Raw genomic sequence first — 17,872 nt, 5'->3', positions numbered from 1 at the left:
GAATATGAATAAGAAGTGAAGTGAAGTGAGAATGAGGTGAAAGTGAATACGAATATGAAGTAAAAGTAAAGTGAGAATGAGGTAAAAGTGAATATGAATATGAAGTGAAAGTGAAGTGAGAATGAGGTGAAAGTGAAGTGAAGTTACAAAATCGCGCAGAAAATTTTACTTTCTCTTACAATTAATCATTAATGAACTAGGTATATAAAAAGTGTAACATTTTTCTGTTTAGATACTAAAAATGTCTTACTCCGTATTCAACTTAATAAGGAAAACGAATTAAAATACTTTAAAAGGAAAAATAGAAAATAATTGTTGTACTCATTGTTACCTACCTTCATAATAAATATTAAACTAAAATAATAAATAAACCATAAAATCGCAAACATTCAGTTTATATTCCTATATTTTCCCCTTATAATATTTTAATATTTATTACAATAAAACAACACAAGACTGAAGTGACATTGAAGCCAATTTTCTACAGCACTTTAATTAGCAGAAGTTGGATACTAATTGATTATCAAATCACAGTAGACTTCCTTCCATTAATAGAAATTGCACACCCTACAGTTTTTTCCTTAAATTTTGTCTGAAAGAAGATTATGGACCCTATTTATCTGAAGTGTGATCGATAATGTAAAGAAGGGTCTACATGATAGACTTTTCCCTTCGGAACGTTTTATACTATTGTTTTCGAACTCCCTGTGTCAAAAGTTAGAAATATCAAATTACACCCAAGTTTACAAGTCTTGTTAACTTTTATAGTATCCATTTACGTAAATTTGTTTTTGACACTTGAACAGAAGAATTCCATTAAGCAAAAAAATATAAAATTGTAATAGTAGTTTTATGAATAAAAAATATAACGAAATTTCAATTATTGATAAATTCTTTTTAAAATTTATCACAAACTTTTTGAAACTTTGAAACAAACTTTGAAAACACATTTTACACATTAATTTTCAATTCGTTAAATCTACGCTTCTATTGTCGCTAAAAAATGAAAAAGCAAAACTTTCTTCTAAATATTTTCTCTACTTTTTGTAACTTCTTTCGAAAGCAATGATAAATTCTGCTAATAATAAAATAATTAAAATTATGTGATTTAGTTTTTGAGGAATTTAATTTTGTATTATTATCTTGATATACTAAATTTTGTGAGATGAGTTTTACTAATCGACGAAATAGTCGAAGTGGGAAAGCACTTAGTTACTTGTGCAAATGGTTATTCGATACAGTACAAGCTGATAGCCACGAAACGCATTTGAATCATATAATGCAAATCGTATAATGACAGTAAATTCCGCTATTGATTATTCTCACGTTATTGTTAGATTTCGTAATTTATATTTGGTTAGTAAGATAACAAAATTTGAAAAAAAATATTAAAAAAAAAATTAGTAAAAAAAAGGTTAATTAAAATTACTTTTAAGTACAATTACAACATTGTGAATAATAAAATTTTAGTTAGCCATCAAGGGGTAAATATTCTAAAATTTCTAATGATATTATAATGATAATGATTCTTGTGCGTGGTTGTTATTACTTTAATTTTGCTTGGTGCCGTGTAAAACGTCGTCTGGGGTGCCAAACCACTCAAATTTTCCGTTGAAAATCAAAAAATCATATTTCAGTTCTAGAGTTCATAAACTAGTAAAGAATAATTAGAAATAAAAATAAATTAAAATAGTTGAACTAATGCAAGTTGGTGAAAAACTCTTTTTACACGCCGATGACTTTGTATTATAAAAATTCGAGAGGGAAGAATAGCGTGAAATATTGGAGATGTCAAAATATATCTGACTATTCGGCTATAGCAACAAAACCTATGTATATAGTTTTGGGGACATCGAAGCCAGAAGCTTGCATATCTAAAGATACATTCCAGGAGAGCAAGTTTTTTAAAAATTTAAATTCCCGGTTTTTTATGGGCAAATTTATAAAACATCCATGTGAAATTTTAATCAACAATTAAACAGTTATATTGTAAAATTTTTTAAATGATTAAGAATGAGAACGAAAATTCATTAACAAAAACAAAGACATTTAAATTAAATTATTTTCAATCCTATTATTTTTTATGGTCTGTTACCAACCTAGATTGTAAATGGAATGTTGTTGAGCAACTTCTTGAAAAGTAAAAAATTTTATTATAGCTTTAAAGCGCTTTTAAATAGTAGTAACCACAGCCGAACGCTAGCAGAAGATCATAATTATCATAGAAAAACGTTTTAATTCAATTCTTTTCAAATTCATTATTTTTTATGGACAGTTAGCAACCTAGATTGCTGCAGGAGCGTTGCTGTGCAACATCCTGAAGGATAAAAAAATTTATTGTAACTTTTAAGCGCTTTTCAATAGTAGTAACCACAGCCGAACGCCAGCAGACGATCAAAATTGTTATAAAAATAATTTTAAATTAAATACCTTTTAATTTTAATAACTTTTATGGACTGTAAACAATCTAGATTGTTGCTGAACAACATCCTGAAGGATAAAAAATTTTATTGAAACTTTTAAACGCTTTTTAATATTTGTAACCACAGCCGGAAACTAGCAGGAGATCAAAATTGTCATGAAAATAATTTTAAATTAAATTCCTTTCAATATTAATAACTGTTATGGACTGTAAACAATCTAGATTGTTGCTGGGATGTTGCTGAACAACATCCTGAAGAATAAAAAATTGACGTTAACCGAGCGTGATCCTTGTCCTATTATGTTTCTAGGGAAACCGATACACTACATTAATATACTAGGCGATATATTAGGGTTTCAACCCTGAGTTAATGTTCCTAAAAATGCATCTATCCTATTTTTGCCAAAACGAAATTAAGAAAATTTCTGATAATCCTCGGAGCTTGGGTTGTTAGGAGATTAACACATTAGACACACAATCACTGAATTTAAATTTCCCTTGAATGGGAATGGGGCTTGCAGAGGAGCGACAGAAAACTTGATTTTTACTTCTGATTGTATTTTGTTTTCTATATAAATATAATGTCAAAACGATCCTCCTGCTGGGAACGTCAGCAGGCAATGAAATGCATTTCTCTTCTAGTCTATTCGATACGTAAATCTCGTAGTTTAGTTGCTACGCGAAATGGTTTAAAAGATCTGTTGATTGTGAACTCGTGACAGGTTGCACGCTTCTATCGCGTCAGGCGGTCGTTCGTAGTTGGAGTCGTCGAAGTGCGACGAGAAAAGAAAAATAGAAAAACCCTCCTGAGAGAGTTCTTTTCTGCTTCTATTCAACCCCCTGCTCAACACACATACATACATACACAGTAATAGAAAATGGAACCGATCCCCTATATGCTTCGCTTCAAGAGGAGTTTCTTGTTTGCGATTGGAAAGTGAGAGAGTGAGAGAGCAGCATGCAATATCAAAACATGTAATGGGATATCGATATTTGAGACAGCAAAGATATCGATACTTTAAAAAAAAGTGTTATGTTTATAGTGAAAAATATTTATTAAAATTGTTGTATATTTGCAGAGTCTGTATTTATGCTTACTGCAATTTTAAAAGTTTTTGCAATTCTCAACCTCCCAGTTGGAACAGAGACCTCAGTTATCCTTAGGACGTCTTCTGAACATCTTTGGAAAAACAAAAATGGCGGACTCAATATGGCGACCATTTCAGATTTTTAGAAACTTTCACATTAAAACATTTAATTTTAATTTTGGAAAAAGTGAAATGAGTGGGTACGTGCAAAAATTAATTTTGTTTGCAAAATAATGAACTATTTTGTCAAAACAAAAAATTAGTAAAAGTTTTATGTTTTGTTCCGTTGATTGTATATGCCCCCCTAACATGTTTTGTTTCATATTCAAAGTTCCATCGATAGTATAGAGTTTCGATTGGTTCGTGGTTATCGGGTGGTTCGAGATCGTTTCCAAGGGTGGTTCGACGTCGGTCGCGGTCGGCGCTCTCGGGAGGTGGCAAGAGTCGACCTCCTCCAACCACCAAGGCTGGAAATTTAGCTAAGCGCTCGCGCAGTTGTCTCGAGCGCTCCACCACGAGAGCATTTCTATTTACCGTTCCTTTTCACAAAGCTTTTGTCTCATCCTCGAGAGATAAAAAAAGCAAACGGAAAAATACGAAAATAATGAAAACTATGTAACGAAATTTCGAAAAAAAATTTTTTAAACCATAAAAATGAAAAAATGAACATAATTGTGATTACAGTGAAAAAAGGCACGTGGACACCGAGGTGATTGTGATTTAAGGGTGAAAAAAATATGTACGCATGAAAATGTGCTAAGTGAGTGAAAGTGATATTTACTGTGAAGATGAAACTCATCATAAAAGGATATAGAGATGAGTAGAGACGGTGAAAAAAAATTTTCAGCTACAAGGGTGGAGCACGTGGCGTTATTATACAATCGTGTATGACTTAAAATTCTTGCCAAAAAAAATTTTTTTCTTCCTAAACGAAAAGTAGTTTCACCCAAATAGAGAATTAAAATGAAAAAAAGACTTTCAATTTTCTGCAAATTTAACCCATTAAGGTGTGTTTGAATACAAAATTTTTTATTACAAATTTATCCAAAAACAAAATCAATGGAAATTTAAAAAAAACATTTTAATTATCATTTTACATTTAATTTTAATTTTACGGTCTATAAGGAAAAAAAGATTATTTATTTTATCACAATTTTACAATTACGTTTACTTTTTATTGCTGTTTCTGAATTAATGTTTTCTTTTATTATTCAAAGCAACTTTTTTTTTAATACCAACAAAGAATATTATATGCAACAAAAAGTTGGAGAATTTCTCATCAGTAACTCATAATTTCCTGCTATTTAAAATTTTTTTTCGAAACTTTCCATATTATCGGAGATTGTAATTACTTTTAGAAAACAAAAGAAAATCAAACAGTATTAATGGACATTTTTAAACAATAACTATTTGATAATAATTCAAATATTACAAAATTTCTATAATAATTTCATATTTTTAGAAACTTTCACATAAACGCAAATTAATGAATATTTTTAATTAACAACTATTTGATAATAATTCGAATTTAAAATAATAATTTCAGATAATTACAAACTTTCACATAAAAGCAAAATGAATAAAAACAAGTGTTTCAAACTTTTTTCGAAATTAATTTTAAAGTTAGAATTTCACAAAATTATTAACTTTCAAAAAACTCTCATATATAAATAGCTTTTTATAGAAATAGTTTTAAATAAAATATTGTAAATTTCTAATATTATCAGGGAAAAAATAGAATATAGAAAAATTAATAAAAATTTTCAATACGAAAATAGTTGAATATGTGAAAAGTTGACATTTTATAAAGGAAAAAAAAATTTTGCGAGAAATAAAAAGCAGGATGAAAAAGTTGGGCACCGCCCAAGTGGGAAAATTGTGTACAATTGTATAGAATTCTTTTTGACATATAAAAATTCATAAATGAAGTTTTTAAATAAAAGAATTCAGCATTACTTTTTTTGTTCTCGATGAATTTTTTTATTTTTCCATATTCCCAAGTTGCTCTCGATTTTTGAATAAAGACTCCCATTGCCACCCACACTTTACTATAATACTTTGCATACGAAGAGTTGCAAATTTGAACTATCAATTTTAATATCTTTTATAAAAGTTATCGTAAGCAAAAAAAATTATCATATTCGCAAAATTTGCAGATTTTAAAGTATTGGAATCGTAATCCTATGAATATTTTTTGTAATTCGTCGACAAAATTCGAATTTAATTTAAAATATCCTCAAATTAGTTATTCGCAAGGTTTTTGAACTACGTGATTGCAAATCCAAAACCAGTTTTTAAAAATACAAAATGGCGGATCGAATGTGACTGAATTTTTATTTTTTAGCGGTTTCGTTTAAATCTTGTTATTCGGGGGTTTTTTGAGTCACTGATTACGAATACAAATTCAGTTTTTAAAAATTCAAAATGGCGGATCCAATATAGCGACCAAAAAAAATTAAAACAATTAATAGAATAGTCCAATAAAAAATTATGAAAATTTGTATAAAAAATGTGGAAATTACATTAAACGAGATATTATGATAATATTCAACACAAAATGGTCCGTTTATGAGGAACAAGTTATCACATTTAAGTAATTAACATTATTATATTGACTGAGAATATTTAGTGCGCAATGTAATTAAATCCCTTGATGGACGCTATTTGGCGTTGTCAAACCCATAAAGTTAACAAGAGGTAACCAGACATTGTTTGGGAAAATTTCAAAATCCATAGTTGATGACGTGAAAAGTTAAAGTGCCAAATACACAGAGATCAAAGTAACAGTTTGTGGTAAAATGATAATGATGTACTGTACCCTGATTTTGTATAGAGATAATGGAGACATTAATTGTCAACCTTTTTCGTAAATTGCTACTCCCATAGCGCTTAAAGGGGATTCGCAAGCCCTTCGAACATAACCTTAAAGTAAAAAGCGTTGTTTAACGTAAATTAAAATCAATGTCTCTAAATTTTTAATTATCTCTATGTAGAATTATTTTACTTATATTATATGTGTAGAATTATATCTCCATGACGTCCAAAATTAAATTTTCAATCGTCGACTTAAGGACCCATGTGCGTAAGACCAAAAAAATTTAGGTTTTTGAAAAAAGTGGGGGTAAAGATCTCAAAAATAATTTTTTCCTGATTTTCAATATGGGAGTCGTTTTCAATATAATTTCGTCCTTTGAATACGATCTCGGGTATTAAAAATGTCTAGTACGTCAGGATTTTGAAAAAAGTGGGGGTAAATACTCAAAAAAGGTGATTTTGAAAGTTTAAAAGATATTTTCTTCTTTAACTTGACAGGCTAATTACCATAAGGTCTTAAGTATAAACTTGAAACTTAAACTCACGTGCGCAAAAACAAAAAATTGAAATTTTTGAAAAAAGTGGGGGTAGGAACCCCAAAAATAATTTTTTCGTGATTTTCAATATGGGTGTCATTTTTAATTTAATTTTGTCCTCTGAACTCGATCCCGGGTGCTAAAATTGTCGAGCGCTTTAGGATTTTGAGCAAAGTGGGGGGTTAAGACGGAAAAAAAGTGATTTTTAGAGTTTTTAAAATATTTTTCTCTTTAACTTTATGGGCAGACTTTTATAAGGTGTTAAACAGAAGCTGAAAATCGAAAATTCATTTTCCCTGCGATTTAAGTTTAACGTAATTTAAATTTAAAATGTCAAATTTATTCTCCTTTTTTGTATGATTTTCATATATATGTATATAACCATCAAGAAGGCAGTAATTATATATTCGTTTGCGGTCGATTATAATTTGAAATGATTTCAAGCATATGAAAATTAACGATCGCACGAAATTATATATGTAAATTTCATTCTACAATAATGCGTCGAGCTGCACTTTTAATTGAAGTTTAACTTCTCGCCTCGTCCTCCAGCGATTTTAGCGTAATTTAATACGCTCGTGAGAGCATCGCAAATTTCATTTACACCATTTGTACTGTACGATTGTGACTACTGCGTGTAGAGCGAAGAGAGAAACAAAGTGAATTGCCCATTTGACTCTCTTTCTGTCCTTTTCTTTATATACATATATATTATACGAGACCAAAGGATTCGCCATCTCCATTAATGCGGCTTGTGTTCACTGTTGGCGCTATCGATAATTTTTTTCTCGATATTTTACATTTAATATATATTCACATTCAGCAAAATTACTTATTAACCAACGAGGAAAATAATTATTGATTAAAACAAATTTCAAAAAAATATTTTAAAAATCACCTTTTTGGAAGAATTTTAATTTTTCGAATTTAGTTTATAATATTTTTCGATTTGAATAATTTTTTTTAGAATCGAATCAAGTTTTTTAAAAACGAAACTTGATAGCATAACATTGGGGTTAAAATAAAATACTTGTCCCTCTTTTTCTTTTGGGAGCAAAAAAGAAATAAATAAATAATTGCGGTTTACAATCTTTATATCTTTAGTTTCTTTGAAGTAAAAATTTAATTCGACTTTCCTCTTGCGAATGTCTTGATTATAACTCGATTTTAAATTCTGCTCTTCACAAAAGTACACGGAAAGAAGTTTTGATGGAACTTTTCTTATTAACTAAGAAAAAAAAGAAGAAAAAAAAAACTTATTTCTCTTTGTCAGTAAAAGCTTTTTAACACGCGAAACTTAATTTTTTTAGACGAAATGAGTGGTAATTATGATTTTTTTCACAATTAATTAAAGAAAAAATATGTATTGTACATTTAATGTAATACAGTTAATTGTAAAAATTTTTATAAAAATACAAAGTGAAATGAGAAAATAGTAATTTTTTCAGATTTGAAATAAATTATTACTTCATCTATTTCTGTAAAAAAAAATTTGGGAAATATATTTGTAAAAAAAATCAACTTTAAATAAAAAATTTACTTAAAGAGAACTGTTTTTCCACCAATAGCTTTACGCTTGGAATGATTAACAAATATTTTTCAAAGTAAATTATTCGTTAAATAATTTCAATGTTAAATATTCATAATAATTTCATATTTTTAGAAACTTTCACATAAAAGCAAATTTATGAGTAGAAACAAATTGAATTGAAATTAATTGACTTGAAATTAATTTCAAAGTCAGAATTTCACATAATAAGAATAAATTATTATTTTATTTATTTCTGTGAAAAAAAATTTGGGAAATATTTGTAAAGGAATCAACTTTAAACAAAAATTTACCCAAAGAGAACTTTTTTTTATCCAATATAACTGTACTTTTGAAATGATTAATAAATATTTTCTCAAAGTATGTGAACAGCAAAAAAAATTTATTTTCTCTATCAAAAATCTGAAAATAAAAAAAAATCCTAAAATAAATGTAATAATAAAGGGTCAAAAAAATGTTTACTCTGAAATATGAAGTTAAAAAAAAATAAACGTTCAAATTCTAAAGTGAAAGTTTTTTTATTGGTGAAAATATTTACAAAAAAAATTAAAAAAACTATTTCGAAAATGTGTGATTACCTAAAAAACACCTAAGCGACGAGTTTCAAGCAAATTTGATAGTAAAATGTTTAAAGCGAAGTTATTTTATACTTATATTTTTTTTGTCGGACATATTAGATCCGCCATTTTGAATTTTGAATATCTGATTGAAAATGCAGGAGTTCCGGAAACAAATTTTATAAATGTCTATAATTTCTTGACAGTAAATGAAATAATTAAATTCTTAAATTTTTTGTATTCTTTTGTAATGTTTAACTAAAATTTTATTGTAGCAATAAAATTCAGACAAACTGTGCAAACAAACTTTTTTGTATTTTTATCTTTTTTCCTTTCAATAAACAAGTAAGACGATCACGGCAATAGAATTTTAATCAGTTTCGCAGTTTAATACGATTCTATATAAATAAAGAACTGAACTATTTAAAAAGTTTCAGCTTCCATTTTATAAAAGCATTTTGACACAATTGTGAGAATTAAGTATCGAATGTTAGTTAATATGGAAAATGCCAATTAGATTGTTTCATAAACTTAATGTACTTTATCAGTTTAATAGAATTTTCGAAGATAAAAAATTGTGAAGCGAAAGAATTGTGAGAGAGAAAAAAGTGCATTGATATTCGATTTTCGTGATGATGATGATGATGATGCGCGCCTCTCGAGTAATGAAAGAATCTCGAGAGTCGTTTCTGTACCGCATGCATTACTGCGTTTGGTTTTAACGCGTGAATTCAATCAAAATGAAATTACGATCGTTCTCTACTTCGAAATTGCGTTCCTGCATTGTAGACTACTAATTGCATTCGTCCGAAAATTGAAGCCATTATCGTTTCGATTATGCTTCAGTAATTAAGAGCGCAAGAGACATTTGTAGCGGATTTTTTAAAAAAAATTTATTTTTAGTAAAATTAGTAGCGTAATTTATTAAATATTAAATTCCGTACTCCTAGGCGGATTTCATGTAATTATATTTTGTCGTTAGTTATATGCTACTGTTATGTCATAACTTAACAAAATTTATGAAATTACCTTTGCACTCACATAGCATATAATATTTTCTGAATATTTCAGTGAAAGGTTAAAATATTTTAGTGCGGATCCAATATGGCGGACTAATTTTAAATTCTAGGTAATTTCGACAGCATTTTTTCTATTTCCAATTCGTAACAAAAAAAACAATTAAATATTTAAAAATTATTGTATTTCTTGAAAAATTGAAAGTTTCTAAAAGTCGAGATTTTTAGTTCCTGTGGCAACATTTTGGTAATTGTTATAAATTCCAAAAATATACTGTTTGATAAAAAAAATCAATTTTTTGGGAAGTTAAAAGTAAAAATATAAACGTTAAATTTCATGATAAATACAGGGTTCAATTAAGCCAACTGGGATAGAAGGATTACGCACATAAAATAATTCTAGAGGCTCAAGATTCTAGGAAATGAATCAAGAACGATGGCTTATCGAAACGAGAAGAATGAATTTACGACATAATGAAAGAGGAAATGGATGTATGCACTTCAGGATGATGTATGCCACCTTCTTTGTCATCTACCTTTACAGTAAGTACTCAACGCCAAAGATTTTTTTCTATTTTTTTATTTTCTCTACTCAAAATTTTAGAATTTATATTTTTAATAATTCTTTACTTTTTTACCTTCTAAGACAAGATGATTATTAAAAATATCAAAGTAATTAAAAATGTATTGAAATAATTTTTACTAGATTCAAAATTTTCAAAATACCCCTGCAAAACAAAGTAAAATCTTCAATTCTTCAATCAGGAGACTTACTGCTCCCACCATAATTTCTGACAGACAAAATGAATGAATAAATGAAAACGAAATTATTAGAAAAAATTTCCAGTGAAAAGAGAGTAAAAATTAATTTTTATCGTCTCTATAATTCCGACAGATGGTAATTGATGCGCGCGCATAGATAGAGAATCGGGGTCACATCGATATCTCGCGTCATTTCGAATGGCTCCCATTGTAGAACAACCATAAAATTGCAAATAAAAAATGTGAATGTAACGTGTTATTACAGAAAATAACAGATTTTCCATTGATCCAAATCACTTATTAATAGTTTTGATGTCGGACTTTGTTAATTAGTTATTAAGATTCTAATGGAATTGATGATTAAATTAAGGGATGCCCATCATACCATCCTAACGAATAATGAGGTATTTACAACGCTTTAACGATACATTTGATATTTCCCACAGTTCTTAGTTCGTAATCCTCGAAAAGCACACGCGTCACGTTTGCAAAATCGTTCACTGGGATTAGAGTGTAAATTTACGATGGTTGAAGCAATAATTTTATACTAGTGACCGGCTCATAAATCTGGTGATAATAGTTACTTGTTCAATTAACCAAACAAGGAGTAAACTTACATGTACTGTTCGGACTTGGAATGTTACGGCCGTAAAAATAATAGTTATCGAAGAATTTAGATTAAGTTTATTTCGATGGTGAGATTGAAAATTACATAACCGGCTCACAAATCAGATGAACTGATAATTTGTTTCCCTTTTCCTTAATTCCCAAAAGGCATTGTCTTATGTTCATCATCGCAGACATTCTCAAATCAAAAGATTCTTATTACTCCCCTTCCTTTTCCGGTCTTAAAAATTATAGTCATCGATGAATGGCGATTAAATTAATTCGATGAAAAGAGTGAACATTACATAACCGGCTCACAAATCAGATGAACTAATAATTCCTTTTTCTTTGAATTCCCAAAAACCTTTGGGAACAGTTGCATGGGCTCCCTGACCATCCATTCAGGACAGAAGTTGAAGCAAGAGTGTCAAGCGGTACTAGATTTTACAGTATAGTCAGTATTTTTAATTTATTTAATATATTTTACAAGACTCATTATTTTAAATATTTTCTAACATTTATGTGCATAGTATGGATGTTTATTTTTATTGCTTTCTTAGAAGCAATAACGTAACGTCCGGTATTTTCCTTTAAGGTAAGGAATCTGTAGATACTATGCAATATTGCTCATAATTTAAAAATATTTCAGGAAATCTTTTACTATATGAACATGGTTCATAAGAATATTTGACATGCTTACGATTTGCTTTTGTTACCCCTTAAGGTTTTGGATTATGAGGTAGAGAACCAATTGCTCGGTAATTTCCTCAACGCCTTCGCCAGGGCCTGCTTTTAAAATTTCTTCTTGGTCACCTCAGTTTTCAATATTATCATTTTCAATCTCAGAAATCTTTGAATTTGGATTATCTTCTTCTAAGAGTTGCAAATCTTCTAAAGCTATCGCTTTCGTAGAGTCTTTCCATTGAGCAAGATTTATCTTCTCTCCTCGTTTTTTTAGTATCATAAGTCTTTTTTCAACTATTTTGCATTAAATATTCGAAAAGTGTTTCATTCGAAAAATAATTTCAAATATAACTCCATACTTTAAGATATACATTATAATGATTCATTAATAAGTAAAATTAATAATTATTAAAATACCTGGAATGTAAAATTGTCCAAAGTAATTCGAAAACATTTTTGTGATAGCGTGAAAATGTATCGATTTACACTTTAGATACTAGAGGAGCTAAATAGGTAATAATTACATAGAAGCCGAAACCCTACATTATCAAGATGGTTTGTACGCCATTGTAGAAGGCACGCATCTTTTGAATGTTTGCAGTACCCAAAAGCTATATAACCGATTCTTGCTAGCTTAAGAATTTATGGCTAACCTAAACCGAACAAAGATTCAACTCGAAAAATTAACTGCTACCATTAAATATTTATATAATAATTTCAGATAATTAGAAACTTTCACATAAAAAATTTACTGCTACCATAAGGAGAAAAATATAAAACAATTTGTATTTATTTAGAAAACTATTTTTGTATTTGAAAACAAAATAAAAAAACCACATGGGTATTTTATAATGAGTCGTACTTCTCCAATTAAAAATTCTTTTAGAGAGACCCTAGAAATTTTTAACTAGAATCCACAGGCAAAATATTGTTTGTCATAATAACTGAATTTAAAAGTATCCACAGTCGATGGATTTTGTTGAAATATTTTCGAGAGGTGAAAACTTTTCCTCGAATTCCACTTAGTCAATAGCTTTTTGACGTGAAGTTTATTTATAAATAATCAAGTATTAGTGGAACATGCAATCCGGTAAAAAATTCAACAACAAAAGCTTTGAAGCGATGCAATGTTTTTTGTGTGAAATTAGTACAAGAGAGAATAAGTTCTGTTTTTGTGTTAACGAGAATAGAAATGAATTGTGTAAAGGTAAATGAAAAAGTGCTAACGGAAAACAACAATTCTAGAAAACGTCGTCAATGTAAATGTAACCACATTTTAAATAGCATTTCCGCATGGTAAGATGGTACTTTGTCGGCCCTTCTTGCGGCAGGTGCACAATTACTGCGGGCGCCACGAATGTACTTTTCATGCTAATAAACTTAAGTAACGAACGTCCTTCGTGTTGTGGCAAGTTGAAGTACTTGGCTCGGTTGGACTCAGCGGTTGGGATTATGAGCCGGATAAAATAAGGGAGACACTGACGGCCCTTGTAACTTGCATAAGATGAAGTAAGGATGAAAAACCTCGAAAAACTGCCTTAAAATTATTGCACCACCTTTACATCTTAAACTGTAATTTAAAAAATCATAATTACTTTAATTAAGTCGAGAACTGTGTTACTATTTTAGTCAAGTTTCACTGCAATTACGTAGCTATTTCTAATGACTTCAGCTCGACATTTATATACTCTTTTTAAACTCTGACACTTTCACTCCATTTACCTCTCAACATTCATCGCTTAAATAAGGACCAGAATTCAACATTTTTTAAGACTGCTTTTTCTCCTTCTTTCTCGATTTTCTTTTTTTGGTATATAATAATAATTCCTCTGCGAAATTGTTCATTTGATTACTACCATTCTAAGACGCTCGTCTATAATCAAGAAAGAATATACCATGGAAGAACCACTTAATGACAACGAAGTCTTTTACCTATTTTTCGAAACCGATGGTTTTCAAAATCATGGGACCTTTTAGAAAAAGTTAAAGAACTACAAGATCTACGACGAGCAATAAAAACTAAGATCATTACAAGGCTATTACAATTAAAATTTTTCTTAAATTTAAGCCTAATAATAAATATTAGAATTAAGAAGATTTTTAAAATTGAGAACGATACATGTGATAATATAATCCGTAATGTTTGATAGAAAGGCTATACACATGGTACGAATAGGAATGTTCCATATGCTAACTGAATAAAATTCAGTTTGAAATCGACGATGAAACCCAGTAATGTTCACCGTAGGCAATGCAATGCCAGGATACCTCGAATCTCCATTAGAAAATGGAAAATATCAGAAACTTGGCGTTTATGTCGAATATCTGAACAATATGGAAACAGACGATATCCGTTAAACTAGATGAATTTAGTTTTGAATAATTCTCCTTTCTCCGATAAATCGTAAATGTATTGTCTACATTCGTGTTTTTGGTTTGAAAAAGATATTTGTGATTTGTAAAATTATTTAGAAGTTTGGGTGGAAATTATCTTTTGATTCCTCCAATTCGTCGTTGAGTCAGTCTCAGTTTAACTGTGAATGTGAAACACAAAACATCAATTTTCTCTTCTAGACAAAAAAATTTAAAAGTTGTCCTGATGAGTAAGTCTAAACCATATTCAAAACTTAAAATTTTTTTTTCTACACAACGGCTATTTCTAGACGAAAAATTTAAAAGTTGTTTTGATGAATAAGTCTAAACCAGTATTGTGCCAGTCGTTGAATTTTCTTAAATCCGGTCAGGGTTCTAGTGGCAAGTGGACTAACTAAAAAATTCCATTGGAGTGAAAAGGATGCTCATATCTTCGTCCTTTTCATAATAGTGGAATTATTAGTTTGTTCACTAGACCAGGGCAACTCTGGCTTCTGACTTATCCTACTAATTAACGATCACGGTTCAGGGACAATTCCGACAGATGGGATGACGATTCACTTCGTGTCACTATAATAACAAGAATTAAGACTGACTTTAAACGTTGCAATTAACATTTACAGTTGTACCATTGAAATTTTTCCCAAGGTATGTGTAAGCAGATTTCCCAAAAATCAACAATTACTCTGCCTAAATAATTTCAACAATAAATTAAAAAGTAAAATAATTAAAGGAATTCCACCTCATCCACTATTACAAGTAATCCAAAAAAAATATCTACAAATGGTTGAATAGTTAAAAAAAAGAAATTTGTCATTTAGCATTTATCAAGACGTGATAAAATCTCTCTCAGCACCGATAGGAAATGAATTCCTGGAAAATCGTCTAGCTGGATTTTGAGAAATTGAATCTGTGTGAACATAGAAACGACGTTGGAGAAAGACGAATCGTCGTTTAAGAGGAGTTAATTAATCCAAGTCTTGCAGTTAATTCGATGGAAGGACTTAGTTCCAGTGCGCGATTTTCTCGCGAATGACCCAGTTGTGGACATTGCTTTTGCTTCGTTGGCAAACAAGCATAAGGAAGATTAATCATCATTCAAGGTAGTTTAACTAGAGTTGAACCAATACAACGAGACACGTTGAAATGCAAGCAATAGAAAATAATAATTAAATCTTCAGGAACTGAAATAGAATGCTGTCAGTAATAAACTGTAATACCAGCAGCTTTGCCAAGTGCAGCAGTGTGCATTGAGCTCAAACACTATATTGATCCGAATTATCTGATCAAGAACTTCTTCTCTTATTCCATTCGATTTTCAATCGTAAAAAACGGTATAACTGTAACATCGATTCTTTTACGAGGGTCGTAAAAAAATACCTGAAATACCAGTCCGTTGAGAATTCAAAAAGATCCTAGTTATTTAATTTCGTTTAAAGTGGAAAGCAAAGCCGGTTTTTAAGATATTCTCCGTTTTCAAGTGAAAACCTTTTTTCCATTCAGTTGTACTTTAGTACGTTTATTTAAATTCTTCTTTTCGACAATTTTAATTAAATCGAAAGTTTTTCAAAGTAGAGAACTTCTATTACATCGATGAATTTTGTGATTTATCCAAATTGCTATTGTTTTTGATTGTTGCTGTAGTAGAAATATTCAATTGTGTTTCGAGATGGTTTTTTTGACATAAATTAAAACTCGTTCAATTTTAGCGAGAGGCACAACTTGAAAAGAAAGCTTGCGCTTTAGGTTGGTATCTACGAAAACTTTGGGGTGTGAAATTTTCAAAGTTTTCCAAAGTAGTTTGAAAAGAGAGAAAGTTTAACGGCAAACCGTCTCTGAAGGATCTTGAAGATACTAAAATGTTTTAGTTCTCTCTTTTTTTATCTTCTTTCTTTCCAATGTGCCATACGCTGGACGGAAGTTGTAATTAAATTTTCCCCGAGAATTACAGTAAACGACCAAAGTTTCTCATAACTGTATCAAATTGAAAAGATTATGCGCTACTTGCTAAATGAAAAACTTAGCACGTTGACAAATTTTTATTTTACATGGCGCAATAGTGCTAGTTCTAGTGTATAATTAATAAATGAAAGTGAGTAATTTTACTTTCGTGTTGATTTTTAAAATTGTGCATAAAAAGTTGGAGTTACATGGGTGAAATTCCAAGGTACTTCATGGTTTGCAGTTGATCTTGGGGACGGAAAATTTTGTTCATGGTCTTAGTTCGTGAATTAATTGATTGAATATCATTGGTTTAGATTTACTCATCAAAACAACTATTTCTGCTCTAGTCTGACTATAGGCATCTTGCGGTGAGCAGGATATTTCTGGACTGGTTCATCTGAAATGAGAAAACCAATAAATTTTCGTCAATATAATAGATTCTATATCCTGTGATTAATTGAAGGACCCAACCTTACAACTTTCACTGAAATTGTTTTTAGTAGATCGATCATAACAAGAAAGGTCATTCCCACAAAAGCTTCTTGATATCCGAAAGTATATTTTCCAATTCCCTCGTAAAAAATACAACAATAAATATTTTACCCGTTTAGCGAAATATGAAAAAGAAAAGATGGAACATACAACGTTGGAGATAAATTATATGGTAAAGAATAAAAAAAAGCTAGCTAACTAGATTTTTTGGCATGCTTATTTTATTGCAACATTTCGCTTTGAAGGAATAAAAAATTCCAATAGATTCTGATGATTCAATATTAATGGTGTATCTCTTTGGCAAACTCTCATCGAAATTTTAATTTAATACATGCCTTTGATCTATTTCCCCGATTCTCGAGGTTTCCCTGGGCAACGTGTAATGCAACCTGATTTGAATCTTTCCATACATGACCACAGGATTTACTCAAAATTGGAAATGTGGAATAATGGTATAAACCAATTCTGCTTTACAATATATTATAATTCTATGAAAATTAATTATTTTTATAGTATATTTTCGATATTCCGATAATCGGTTACATTTTTTTTCAAATGTTTTGCTCTTTTCTCAATTTGCGCCCTGTTGTGTTCTTCGCCAAGTTCTCAGATACAATCGACAATCGAGTTCTACCGGATTAAAACGAAGCTTTGAAAAACATTCGAGGCACGAAAATAGAGTTCAAGAGGAAAAGTTTAAACTTGAATTGGAGCAGTTGAGATCGACGAATACTTCGATTTCGATAGGAAATTGCTTTGAATTGAAATAAGTAAAATTCGATTTGATCTAAGAGACATTTGTAATAAGAAATTCAAAAAATGAACTAATATTAAAAAAATCACAAAATGTACCCTCACAGCATCGGGATATTCAGGATATTCCAGAGACGTCCTGGGGATATCGATTTGTTTTCGGAAGTTTGGATATCCCTGGAATATCCTCTGGATATCCATGGACGTCCCTAGGATATCCCAGAGATATCCAAACTTCCGAAAACAAATCGATATCCCCAGGACGTCTCTGGGATA

At 29.9% G+C, this 17,872-nt stretch overlaps 1 protein-coding gene across 2 annotated transcripts in view; it reads left to right on the top strand.

Annotated features, from left to right (window-relative positions):
* The first annotated feature begins 3,168 nt into the window (after positions 1 to 3,168).
* Positions 3,169 to 17,872, top strand: part of LOC122500881 (zwei Ig domain protein zig-8-like) — a 49,198-nt gene continuing 34,494 nt past the window's right edge. Inside the window, exons 1-2 of one of the 2 annotated variants that reach the window (XM_043610023.1) lie at positions 3,169 to 4,517; positions 10,333 to 10,525. In XM_043610023.1, coding sequence (XP_043465958.1) covers positions 10,405 to 10,525 — 121 coding nt within the window. In that variant the 5' untranslated portion in view covers positions 3,169 to 4,517; positions 10,333 to 10,404. The remainder of the gene's footprint in view (positions 4,518 to 10,332; positions 10,526 to 17,872) is intronic. The other variant, XM_043610024.1, reaches the window with a different exon arrangement.

The sequence above is a fragment of the Leptopilina heterotoma genome, unplaced genomic scaffold (genome assembly GCF_015476425.1).
Source record: "Leptopilina heterotoma isolate Lh14 unplaced genomic scaffold, ASM1547642v1 Lhet_191, whole genome shotgun sequence".
NCBI lineage: Eukaryota > Metazoa > Arthropoda > Insecta > Hymenoptera > Figitidae > Leptopilina > Leptopilina heterotoma.
The sequence above is the reverse complement of the archived record's forward strand: the minus strand, read 5'-3'. Positions and strand labels throughout refer to the sequence as shown.